The sequence below is a fragment of the Panthera pardus genome, unplaced genomic scaffold, assembly GCF_024362965.1.
Source record: "Panthera pardus isolate Hobbes unplaced genomic scaffold, ASM2436296v1 HiC_scaffold_12, whole genome shotgun sequence".
NCBI classification, from domain to species: domain Eukaryota; kingdom Metazoa; phylum Chordata; class Mammalia; order Carnivora; family Felidae; genus Panthera; species Panthera pardus.
Genome location: NW_026526677.1, coordinates 71,846,853 through 71,860,103, shown reverse-complemented (window position 1 = coordinate 71,860,103; position 13,251 = coordinate 71,846,853). Strand labels below are relative to the sequence as shown.

At 37.6% G+C, this 13,251-nt stretch overlaps 1 protein-coding gene across 5 annotated transcripts in view; it reads left to right on the top strand.

Annotated features, from left to right (window-relative positions):
• The window catches only part of NOX4 (NADPH oxidase 4), a 166,089-nt gene that overhangs the window by 19,298 nt on the left and 133,540 nt on the right, over window positions 1-13,251 (top strand). For 3 of the 5 annotated variants that reach the window (XM_019450052.1, XM_019450051.2, XM_019450054.2), the window contains 4 exons: window positions 3,746-3,856; window positions 5,698-5,782; window positions 9,107-9,204; window positions 13,055-13,082. In XM_019450052.1, the coding sequence (XP_019305597.1) occupies window positions 3,746-3,856; window positions 5,698-5,782; window positions 9,107-9,204; window positions 13,055-13,082 (322 nt within the window). The remainder of the gene's footprint in view (window positions 1-3,745; window positions 3,857-5,697; window positions 5,783-9,106; window positions 9,205-13,054; window positions 13,083-13,251) is intronic. The other 2 variants (XM_019450053.1, XM_019450055.2) reach the window with 1 other exon arrangement.

The window sequence follows — 13,251 nt, the reverse complement described above, 5'->3', positions numbered from 1 at the left end:
TTGGTCAGAGCAATCATAGAAGGAGTGAGACTCTGGGGGACAGTGGGGTGTGGGGTTGGCTCTTTTAGTACTCCAGTTTTAGAGGTACATGTTTCAGTAAAGTATTTAGCCAAATAAATTCACTTATGCGTACCATATTTAGTCAAAACTGGATCCTTTCTATATGCAAGACTGGGTCATAGTTACCATAAGATGTAATTCTTGTCTCAAAATTTTTGTGATGATTAGCCACACAAAGAAATGTGATGGCCCAAATTACTTTCTTCCAATTTGCTCTGCATACTTCCTTCAGACTAATCATTAGCACATTCTCACCTCTTTATACCGCCGTCCTACTTAAAACACATTCACTCTGCACTGATATTGGGATAAAGACACACATTCTTAATGTGACCTACACAAGCCAGCCAGGTCTATCCCTTCTCCAGTTTTATGTTGTGGCACCCTCAATTTCCAATCCTTGGATTGGAATCCTGACCTGCTATTAAATTCTCATATATACACCATATTCCCATTTGCTGTGCATTGGTTTTCACGCTGGTTTTCTCTGCGTGGATGTCTTTCTCCTTTTTGAATGACTTGTACTATCACCCTCAAGATCTCAGTTCACTTTTCAAGTAATTGGGGAAGCCTTCCTGACCTTCTTATTTAGCTTTCATTTCCTGTTATACGTGCTCATACTCTGTATTTCTCATTCACAGAATTGATCATTGTTAGAATTTACATTTGATTATATAGCTATTTGATTAGTGTCTGTTTCCCCTACTAAAATGCAAACATCTTAAGGAATAGGCATTCTCTGTTTTAGAACTCCTGGTGCCTTGGGATATGTACATATCACACAAAATATGTATTGAATGAATGATATAAATGGAACAGATAACATTTACAGTAGAAGCATAGAAGAGAAAATTTAGAGAAAAGATGCGATATAGTGACACCAAGGCAATAAATTAATTTTGTATAGTGCTTGCATATTTTAGACTGATTTTTTTAGTTTTCACAAAAGTTCTAAGAGCTAGGATTATTGTATCATAGCATATTACATTCATTCTACAGATAAGAAAAATTATCCCTCTTAATTTTGCAGAAAAGGACAGTTAACTAGCTCAAGATGAATATTAAATAGCAGATTTAAGATAAGAAACCATGTGTTTGAGATTTTTAGAAAAATAACCATATACTTGTTATACCCAGATGTTATATTCTTTTATAACTTGCTTCAAATGGCATATTTTCTTATGATTTTTCTATAGGATTACATTAGGTCAGTCTGCTATAACAAAATACTATAGATTAGGTGGCTTAATGAATGTTTACTTCAGTTCTGGAGGCTGGGAAGTCTAAGATCAAGGTGCCAGCAGAATTGGTCTGGTGAGATCCCTTTCCTGGTTTGCAGAGAGCCACCTTGCTCTGTCCTCACAGAGAGTCTACAGAGAGCTGTGGCCTTTTCTTCTTCTTATAAAAGCACTAATTGCATAATGGGAGCCCTACCCTCAAAAACTTAATCTAAACCTGGTAAACTCTCCCAAGCTCCACCTCCAAATACTATGACATTAGATTTCATCATATGAACTTGGGGGGAACAGACATCCAGTCCATAACAAGGAGGAAGCTATGTTTTGTTTGTATTTGCTCATCTAAAATATATTCATAGTTTTAAAATTACATATGGATTTCTCAGTTAGTTATGTTTTAGAGACCTTGACAGGTAGAATTTGAAACATGAAAGTAACACTGCCACCTAGTGACAACTAACTTGAATGAAGTTGGAAAAGCAAAGCAGCAATTAAGTTCTCTCAGAATGGTGACACAAGCCGTTCAGGTAGAGTGGGCAGGGCACCAGACTTGGGCGGTCATTTCTTTTTAGTGAATATTTGAGATAGTTGATTCTTTCAATGATCATGCATTAATAATGACGAAACAAAACAAATTCCCTTAGCTGTAGAATATTACCCATGTAGTAAATGGATAAAATGAATTCCTGGGAAATCATTGACTGGGATCTGTCTCCATTTTCCTCACTCTTTCCATTGCTTCAGAATGAGGGAGGTTTGTACTCTGATAACCTAATAAAAAGAAGTTTTCATCTTAGTTTAGAGAACTAAGGATATTCAGGAACAAACATGTAGGTAGAAATGAGTCCTTGATAAAATTTCCGGTTAGATTTTACAGCATTGTAAGGAAGAGGTGGAATGCCAAAGATAAACTCCCATCTATCCTAAGGGGACACTTAAAGCCACTTTGAATTAAATTACTATGTGATTTAATGTAAGCACAACAATAAAACAGTTCCAGACATGCAGTAAATGGTTAGAAAATGAGGAATATAAGAATTTTCTTTAAATCATTGAACCACAAAGGAAAATTGAATAATTTATTTGTATCTTTTAAGTCCTACACTTATATGATAGATTTCAGCTGAAAAAATTTAAGTGAATTATTGTCCTGATACATTAAGATTGCAGATAAAATTATCATCTAAAATCCCTTGAGCTAAAATTTTCTTATCGTGTGCAGATGCCAGATCAAAAGAGATAACAATTATTCTATTTCTCTGGAGGCCTAAATAACAAAAACCCATCACTCTGAAATGGTAATAATTTTGCTGATTGAGAAAAGAATGTTAGATTTAACTTTTTTTTTTTTTTAGATAGTCTGGAGGGGATTATTTCTATTTGTCTACTTAATGGTATATTCATTGCAATATATCTCTAAGGTGTTCTAACTCATGGTGTAAAAATAGCCTAACTAGAAATATTAATTACTTTTTATATAAGTCAGTGAAAATTATTGTTTTCCTGACATGAACTTATTACCCTCTCTCCCCTTCCGGAACAATATTTCATGTGCTAACAATAAACATTTTGTAACGGAGATGCTATTTGCCAAGAGTTAAGTTGGAAATCTCACGAGCATGAAGAATTTTAAGATAAGAAAAGCATCTGACTTACGCACATTTCTCAGTCAATATCCTTAAAACAAATACTTTTATGTTTATTTTAGGAGGAGAGTACAGATTTGACCCCATCTCTTGCTTTCATGTGCTACATTATTTATATGAAGAATGTAGATAAGTACCAGACAAGAGCAGATGACAATCTAGCAAGATAGTTGCCATGAAGTATTGCCTGGATACCAAGGGCTCCAATTCTTTGGAAAAAAAAAAAAAAAAAAGATTGCACAATGTGGTTTTGATAATCTTCGTATGGGACACAGCTGATCTGGATCCCTCCTAGCTTTGGGTCACTGAAGAACTCTAGAGGTGTAGTTCTTAAGGTGAAACCAGAAAGATGGGTAGAGTCAGTAAGGTTAAGAGCTGAAAGGCAGTGGTTTGGAAGGGGGTTGTGTATTCAGAGCTTTGAATTTTTTGGTACCTTATCCATAAAAAAAGGATTCAACTACACCAGTGTGGAGGTGCATAAAATACTGGGGCTCTCTAGGGTTCTTAATACCCAGAACAGTATAGTGGGGGCGGAATAAGAAATTGACTTCACACCAGAAAAATGTACTGGGGTGATTCTAACACTAGTAGAAAGAGGGGAGACTAAGTTTCATGGCAGTATAGAGGAGAAAGAGACCAGTTTCTTTTAGGGGTTTCTGGTGAGAGGTGAGTTGTTCAAGATTCTTGAAGGAGTTGGCGTTTTTGCCATGATCCTTGAAGGAGGAACAGGGTGAGGCCTGTAGTAAGTTTGTAGTCTGTTTTTGCCTTGGCCGTGTTTTGACCCTTGCCTTATTTGTTCAGCTAGGATTGTGTCTAAGCAGAGCCTCCGCATCTGTTCTTAACCTCAACTGCAGCCTTATCCTTCTACCCATGTGCCGGACACTCCTGGCCTACCTTCGAGGATCCCAGAAGGTAAGCATGAATAATCCTAGTCACAGATTCCAGCACAGAAATCAAGTGTAACAGTGGCATGTTAGTAGCACTTAGTTTTCATGGTCTGATTTTCTACTAGACTGATTTCTCTTACTGGTTGTCATTTACTAGATGAGAGTAAAGACCTCATCATCTGTCAGGATGATCCGTGAGCTACTCTGCAACGCTAGATAAGGGCAGTGGATGGGTAGAAATGGTTATTAATAGGGGCGCCTGGGTGGCTCAGTCAGTCAGGCGTCTGATTTTGGCCTAGGTCATGATCTCACCATTCCTGAGTTCTAGCCCTGCGTCAGGCTCTGTACTGACAGCTCAGAGCCTGAAACCTATTTCAGATTCTGCGGCTCCCTCTCTGTCTCTGCCCCTTCCCTGCTCATGCTCTGTCTCTCACTCTCAAAAATAAATAAATGTTAAAAAAATTAAAAAAAAAAAAGAAATGGTTATTAACAGTGGTATCAGGCACTGTGCGAAGCATTCCACACATGTAGCTAGGAATCTTCACAGTGATTCTGCAGGGATTGCTGATGAAGAACCTGAGGCATAGAGACATTAAGTAACTGGACCAACATCATGAGACTAGTGAAATGGCAGAGCTAAGATCAGTCCCAGTTCTGAGCTTTTTCCAGAATACTATGCCTCATTGAGACCTTGTGTTTTCATTTAGTTAAGTGCAGGTGAGCAAGCAAGAGCCTTGTGGACTTTGGGCAATATATAGGGTGACTGCTGGTGTTGGTGGTGATTTACCTCCTTTTCAAACACAGACATGTTTTAAGCTATGTAGTAGGATTGGAGAAGATGTCTTGATTAAGATGTGATGTCATGTGTGATATTTAGTGTTGTAAAATGAAGGTTGTAAGAAAACAGAAAAACGTTTTGGAAATTGAAACTCAATTGAAATTATTTTTTGTCTTCGGTTATCCTGGTGTGTGGTGTATGTGTGTGTGTGTGTGTGTGGTTTCTTCATTGAGATAGTAAGGCATTGCTGGATCAATACTGATACTTTAAAAGAAGTTGTTAATATGAGGTCACTTTGATGTTCTGTGAAGTTTATATAAGCAGATTTACTGCAGTAAAACTTCTCAACCTTTTCATGTAATTATATTTAGAAACTCTTTACTTTTAATACAGTAATTTGTGGAAATAACTCTTTCTGTAGGTTGCCTGCCATTGTAAAATGCTAGGTTTTGATGCCTATGGATGGCTATTGGCTTGGTGAGAAGAAAGAGAAGATAAACAGCAGGAAATGAAACGTGCCCACCTAAGTCTCTCAGTATTTAATAAGTCTTAAAGAACTGTCCCCTGATGTGAAACTAGGTACTCAAAGATGCTTGACATTTTATTTTTTATAAGATTATGAAGACATTTAAAACCATAGATGAAAATGCTTCATTTAAAAATAATCTTATTTTCTTGACTACAAAAGGAAATAATATATATTGTACAACTCAAACATTACAGAAATCATGATCAGGGAAGGTTTCTCCTAATATTACTGATTACAATTTGGGGTAAATGCCTTCAGATTGGCATATACTGCCATTGACTTTAAACAATATGGGATTATAGTATAGTTTACATGTTATAATTGCTTTACCTAGCTGTTGTCTCACACATCTTTCCACATCAGTAATAAGCCTTCTTACATTCTCTGTAATGTTCGGGTGTTCCACTGATTAGATATATCATAGTTCACCTCACCAGCTTTTACTTCCTAGGTTTCTGCTGTATTTCCAAAACTTTGACATCATAAACAATGCTTTAATGAAAAACTCTACAGGTATCTTATTTGCTGCATGATTTTCACTATGCCAAATTTTATTTAGGTTCCAAGCAGGAGAACCAGAAGACTGTTGGATAAAAGCAGAACATTCCATATAACCTGTGGTGTTACTATCTGCATTTTTTCAGGTGAGAAAACCAAAAGATATTAACATATTGTGTTAGAAGAACACATTTTATGAATGGTATTTTTATTGTTCCATAAATTATTTGCTGTCCAACTTGTGGTTTTCTTACTACATACCTTAATTTTTCTTTACTGTGTATTTAAAGAGAGTTGCCTAATGGTGTTACAGAAAATGAACATATCTTATACATTAAATATATATATATATGTGTGTGTGTGTGTGTGTTTCACATTATAATGTATGAAAGTTGGCCCTCAAGCTGCTAATAATTGTTTCCCAAAAGTAAATAATTTCATTCAGAAAGATGAAAAGAAATAGAATAAAAGTTTTTAAGGTTTAAAAGTGAGGATATGATAGGACTTTAAATGCATACAAATTAGAATGTGAACTGTACCTTCATACAACGTGAGTCTATTCAAAATTATATTTGATAAATGCTTCTTTTATATTAATACTTGGGTTGAAGAGTAAATGTCAAAAAGCTTGTGGAAATGTATCCTGTTCAATTCCAAGTTAAAGTATCAAGTGAGAATCTTTTGGTTTTTAAAAGAGTCCTTTTAAAATAAATTTTTATCTTGAGAATTTATATGATACTTTTCAAATTTTTGGAACAGAAAATAATAAACATATTTATTAACTACATGGACTCTGGAGATGAATTGTGTACGCTCTATCCCCAACGCCCTCCTGCCTTACTGTGTGTCATAAGTTCTCTGATCTTTGATTTGTTGTTGTTTTAATCATAAAATGGATTCACAATAGCACCTGCCTCATGGTTTTAAGACTAAAATGAGATCACCCATATGAAGTTTTTAGGATAGAATTAGTTATGGTTTGTAATCTCAGGGGTTAATTATCTCAGTGGCATAGCAACTGACATTTCTGTCTGGCCATTATTTGATAGGACATAGCTGTTTTGATACCAGGGACATTGGTCTGGATATGTATGTATGGCTATTTTGAATCAGACGTGTTTTGATGCAGCTATTATCAAGAGATCATTAAGCTTTCAGCTTTTAAAAAGTTGCCAAGTATTGTCAAAATAGGCATCTGCACCGTTTTATCCCTGGACATCCTCGTATTGGTGGTTTCCACCTCTGGAGGCGAGAGACAGGGAGAGGCTCAGGGGTGGGATCAGGAATCCATCCAGCCCAAAAGTCTGGGTATGGAGTAAGAATCCAGGATGAGATGAGGACCAAGGGTGTGGTAAGGGTTAGGGCTGGATTAGGACACAGAGAGTGAAAGGTCAGAAAAGGAGGAGCATCAGGGAATGTTGACATATTTGTAACTTGATTTGTTCTAAACTGTAGCTGTGTCCAAATATTCTGGTTCAGCTGGCGAACAACCAGACTGCGACCCGGTAGAGTCTTGCCGTGAATAAACATTCCAGAGGGTTTGCTTTCTTCCACTCACTAGTTGTCTGACCTTAGCTATGTTGCCTCTTTTAACCTTAGTTTTTTTTTTTCCTTCTTCTTTTTTAATGTTTACTTATTTATTTTGAGAGAGGGAGAGAGAGAATGCACACGTGTGTGCAGGTGGGGGAGGGGCAGAGGGAGAAGGAGACAGAGAATCCCAAGATGACAGTATGGAGCCCCGTGCTGTGATCCCACAAACTGTGAGATCATGATTAGAGTGGAAATCAGGAGTTGGACACTTAACTTAACCGCCTGTGCACTCATGTGCCCCAAACCTTAGTTTTCTTATCTGTAGGATAGGGATGCTTCTACCCACCTAATTGTTTTGCTGTGAGAATTAAATGGGAAAATCTATTCAAAATGTCTGGCCTGGCTTTCTCCCTGCTCCCTAAAATTAGAAGCCCTGAATGCTTTTGACGTAAAAGATCTTTAAAGAAGGTGAATGTATCCCTTAAGGGTATATCTCATACAGCTGTTACCTAGGGCTTTTTTTCAGGAGAATTCAGAAAGAATGACCCATAATCTATGTATGTAGTTAACATATAAACCTTTAATTTAAAATGAAGGGATTTTTTTAAAGCTTATATATTTCAGACATGATAAAGCTATAGGACACACAATTTTGCTTAAATTATGCTTTATGCCTATGCCATAGTTGAGTCTCACCTGGGCACCCTTTTAAAAATTTCCTTAACTCTGTACTTGCTTGTTAGTTAACCCACTTCTAACTTCCTGTCTGCTTTTTATGGGACCTTTTCCCTTTTTGATTCTGGCAGGAGCTTATCAATCAGTTAGCTAACTTTTTATTTAGCATTCTAGTCTTTCTCTTACTTCTGTGTGCTTTCTGAGTACTTTAGAACTTTTGGCATATCTACATCTCATATGCTAGGTTGGAGGGGACCACAGAGTTTTCCAGTTTCCATACCATGTTTTCTGTCGAATAACTACACTCCGTATATTTGTATAGACTGTAATGGTTCACAAACCAGTTTCAGGTTACTTATCTCATTAAATCTCCTATTTCTGTCGTTGTCATTTTACAGAGAACTAATCTGAGGCATTGGTAGGTAAACAGTGTGGCCAAGAAAACTGGATTTCCAACTATTATCTGTTGTTCTTTAACCTCCCTTATTTCACCTACAAGAAAAGATTGGGAAGGGGGGATGTGGTATCATTCAATGCACAAGTTTGTTTTCTGCTTCCTTTCCAGCCTCTTCAAGATAATTTTCCTTTTCCCTGGCCATGCCAAAATGAATTTGTCTTCAACTCTGTAGTAACTTCCTAACACGTGCATCTTTTGCAAGAGCTCTGAGTCAGTTGAGCTCTCTGTCTACTGTGCCACTGTAGATTGTTAAATGGTAATAATTACTTTCCTGAGTTTTTAATACCAACGAAGTGATTGCCAACACTTTTGCTGTTGGGTTTAGGATGCTATGATTTGAATTTATGGGTTTTGAGAAATTTTGACTAGTTAAAAGCCTTCCAGGGGGTCTATATTTTAGGTTGAGTGGCAGTGGAAAATCACAAGATATATGCAACAGATTTAGAGCTAGAGGAGAGATGAAAAATGTAGAACAACTCAAATATCCAGGAGCTGTTAAATAAGTAAATGCACACTCATATCCTCATACATTTACGTGTGTAAGTGTGTATGTATTTCCTAACCCTCACTTGCTAGGGTTATTTTATTCTAGCTTTTGAAAATTCAGTTTCTTTACATGATTTCTAATACTAAACTGTCAGTAGTCAAGATTTTTGTGTCTTTAAAATTTCCCCTTTCAATTTAATATTTTATTGCTCAGATCAGCTGTCAAAGTTTGACCCTGTGTTTACTGAGGGAGAGGAAATGAGCCCTCTTTGTGGAGCGTATAGAAAAGCCCCACTGATTTGGGCCTCATGTGATTCCGTAGGTGTGCACGTGGCTGCCCATCTGGTGAACGCCCTCAATTTCTCAGTGAACTACAGTGAAGATTTCGTGGAACTGAATGCTGCAAGATACCGAGATGAGGTGGGTGGTCTCCCTCTTCTCATTTTCCTTTCACTTGTGGTGAGGTGACTGATGAAGGTCTGTGATTTTCACGGAAAATTTGTACCTTGCTGCTCCCTTTGAGTGCTTTTAAAATGCAGTTGTCAAGTTGAGTTTTGTTCCTTTTCAGTAGAAAATATAGGTAATTACTATTTCACAGTCTCTCCTGCTGCAAATGGGAGGTGGAGAGTGTCTACTTTTTATATTTCGCCGTGTTCCGACGGCTGCCACTCAGGCCTGCCTTCTGCCTCCCAACAGCGTTGTCTGTTTCCTATCTAGCGGAGACGGCCAGCGGTGTCTTTACAGGGCAAAAGTTCTTTTTTTTTTTTTTTTTAAGAACTTGGGCAAGAAAGGGCAGAGACCCAGGTTGACTATTTGAGGATCCTGAGTAATCAGTTTATTTGACTTAAAAAAATATTATTGAGTTCTAGTGGTTACTCGGTTTTGTTTTAATCCTTGAAATAGGTGACCTGGAGCTGAATTCTGGTGCGGGCATTATTATTTAGGTCTGCTTTTCTCCATGTGAAGCTACGCATGAGGTGAAATTGTATGTGCGGGGTGGCGGGCAAGAGCCTGATGAACACATGTATAACCCTGGTTAGCTCTCTATTGCTCAGTACTTTCATCCTGACTTTTCCTCAGTCTTCCTTTGCTTCATGGGAAGACTGCATCAAAATCAAACTACTGGGCATCGAATTTGATCACACCCCCACCCTGTTATGCTAAGTCTGGTAGTGACTTTGTAGGATTGTTCCCTCTCTTCCCCAGCTCCGTTTTCTCTTCCACATATCACCTGAGTTATCTAGACGAATACTGCTATGGTTATGTGCTTGATCTCTTTTTCAAAACAAAGGGAACACCAACAACAAACACAGAAACAAGTCACAAAACCAAAATAGCAAGCAGCCTTTGCTAAGTTCTTTGACCAGACACTAGTATTCTTAAAGCCAAAATGGTTTAACTGGTGTGCATTGGGGTCAAGCATTGATAATTGCACTGAGCACCCAGCATTAAGAACCACTGACAAATCCAGCTTCGTTGCATGCCAGTGGAAGCTCTTCATGTGTAATGATTTCAGAATGGAGCCACCACTTTTTCCATCTCCTGCTACCTACTCCTATTCCTGTATCCTCCTCTGCCCATAGCACACGGATTTCCTGGTTTCCTGCCTCTGCCACACAGAGACATCCTGCCATGCCAAGGACGTTGCCAGGACCGAAGCGACTCCAGTCTTTATCTTTCCTTCTTTGCTTCTCTCTTTTGTTTTGGTAATCTTAAGTCTTTAATAACTATAATGGTTCTATCATTTTTTTAAAAAAAATGTTTATTTATTTTTGAGATGGACACAGAGAGAGAGAGAGAGAGCAGGGGAGGAGCAGAGAATGAGGGAGAGAGAGAGAAGCTGAAGCAGGCTCTGTACGCTGTCAGTGCAGAGTCCCATGTGGGGCTTGATCTCACGAAACCATGAGATCATGATCTGAGCTGAGATCAAGAGTCAGGCGCTTAGCCAACTGAGCCACCCAAGTGCCCCTAAAGGTTCTATCATTTAAATGCCATATGCTTTTGCTTAATATTTTAATATTTTTAGTCATATTAGGGTCTGTAGTTATTAACTTTATTTAACTTTATGCAGCTTACATGCTCAAAAGAAAATATTTTAAAACTCTCAAGAAAATGAAGTTTAAAAAATGAAACCCTTTTCTCCAAAAGTAGCCACAGTTAATAACTTTCTGTTCTCTTATAAGATACTTTGAGTGGTATTTTATGAAACATACTTATCAACAATTTTCTTATTTCCATAATTACATGTGTGGTAGCTTGCTGTATCAAAGAGTATAGATCTATCATTCTCTTCGTACTAATGTGTGATAGTTTATTTTAGACTTTTCCTTATTCACAGATGTTTAGGTTGTTTTTGAGTCTTTGTTATGAACCACTCTCCAATAAATTGATTTTTTTATATGCTTCCACTAGACAGATCCCTAGAAGTAGAATTTTGTTTCAAGGGTGTTCACATTTTTAGTTTTTTTTTTTTTTTAATTTTTTTAAAGTTTATTTTTATTTTGAGAGAGAGAGAGAGCAAGAGAGAGCAGGGGAGGGGCAGAATCCCAAGCAGGCTCTGTGCTGTCAGCGAGAAGCTGGATGCAGGGCTTAAAGTTGCAAACAGCAAGATCATGACCTAAGCAGAGATCAAGCGTTGGCTGCTTAACCGACTGAGCCACCCACATATTTAATTTTTGCGCCCTGCACATTTTTAATTTTGGACATTGCCAAATTGCCTTCCAAAAAGGCTTCACCAGTGGACATACTTCTACCAAGTTTGTCAGAATGCTTATAGCTACACCTGCCTTGTTTTTTGTTTTTCTTTAATTTCTGCCAGTCTGATGGATGAAAAATGGTAACTCATTGTTTTAATTTATATTTCTTTCTTTGTTTCCTTCCTTACTTCTTTCTCTTTTTTCTCCCTCTCTTCTTTATTTTTGAGCAACTTGGAGGTATCAGACAATGTGCTAGATGAAGATGAAAACACAAGCACACATACACACGCACACACACACGCACACGCACACACGCACACACACACTGTACGCATAAACAGAGTCTTCTGTGAGTTGTCTTTGAGAAAGAAGGATTTGTGACAAGCAACCTTTGTCCATGCTTTGTGGACTCTGTCTGTCTTCTCCAGATTTCTAGTGACCCACCCTCGGGCTACTGGGTGGCACACTCTTGATGGCCTACCCGAATCTGCCTCATCCTGTCATGTGTGAAACTGTCTCCTGCTCTCTCACATTCCATCCTCATTCCCTGGCAGTAGTAATTGTTCCATCCTCTGAGTTCCCACAGCTATTGGTTCAGATTTCTGGTGTTACCTCTTTGTTCAGCTGGTCTTGTATTTTCACTAGCTGTTTATATATTAGGTTACTCTAGGTTACCCTTTAGCTATGTTCCTAATGTCAGAGATAGAAGTCATCTGGCCCCGGCAGGATGAAGTTATGCTCTTGCTGGGCAGGTGGCCCTTATTCAAGGCTTCTGCAAATATTTCATATAAATGGCTTCCCACTTTGTATATAGGTTGGGCTGACTCCAGCTTCAATGGAGGCATAGGAAAGAATTTCAAAAGTTGTGCAATATTAAGCACCATTAGGATGAAAAACAAATCCACAAATCTACTGGGGATTGATCTCAGAAGATACAAAGGGAGTTGCCTAAAGTCCATTACACCACAAGAGATGTAGTTTAAAGGAAAGATTACACTAACAAGATTAATTTTTATATTTCTGAGTAACAGGAACCCATCCTCTTTATTTGAATACCGTCACTACTTTTCACAGTATTTGAAATATTGTAAGTATTCCATTAGTATTCTTTGCACTGAATTTACAGTGTACAGCCCTCCCTATATATTTTATTACTTTTGATTTTCACTGTCTTGACATCTTAAAGGTGCAATTTGACAATTATGGTGGACAAAGTATGTATGAATGTTTCCACATTATAGCCAAAGATATTGAGTCTCTAAATGGTCATAGTGTGGGCTTCAGGCCACTGCTACTAATTTGTAATTAGCCATGAAGTTGAAAGTCTACACTTTCTGACTCTTCATCCCGTGCTCTTTCTTTCTCAGAAGGATAGTCTTCTCTGTGTGATTTTGTACTTGTTATGATCTCCTCTAGTGTCATGAAAACATCATGAAACTTAATTGAATTTCTCATTTCCATTGGGAGAATGCATCTGAAATGCCTAATGGATCCGATACCCAGCAGATTCCTTGTAGAATTTTACATTATCAATGTTCTATTTTTCAGTCATTTTTTTTTTCCCTTTTTCTCAGGATCCTAGAAAACTTCTCTTCACAACTGGTAAGTTGTTATTCATTGCTCTTTCTGCAGATTCAGGGAAATCTTTGAAAATAAGCATCATCAAACTACATAGCAATTAAATATATGTTAAGATATAACATGGAAAATTTGCAATCAGAACCAATGTTAGGAGTTTAAGCGTAAGTTGCAACGAAAGCAGGGGACAAGG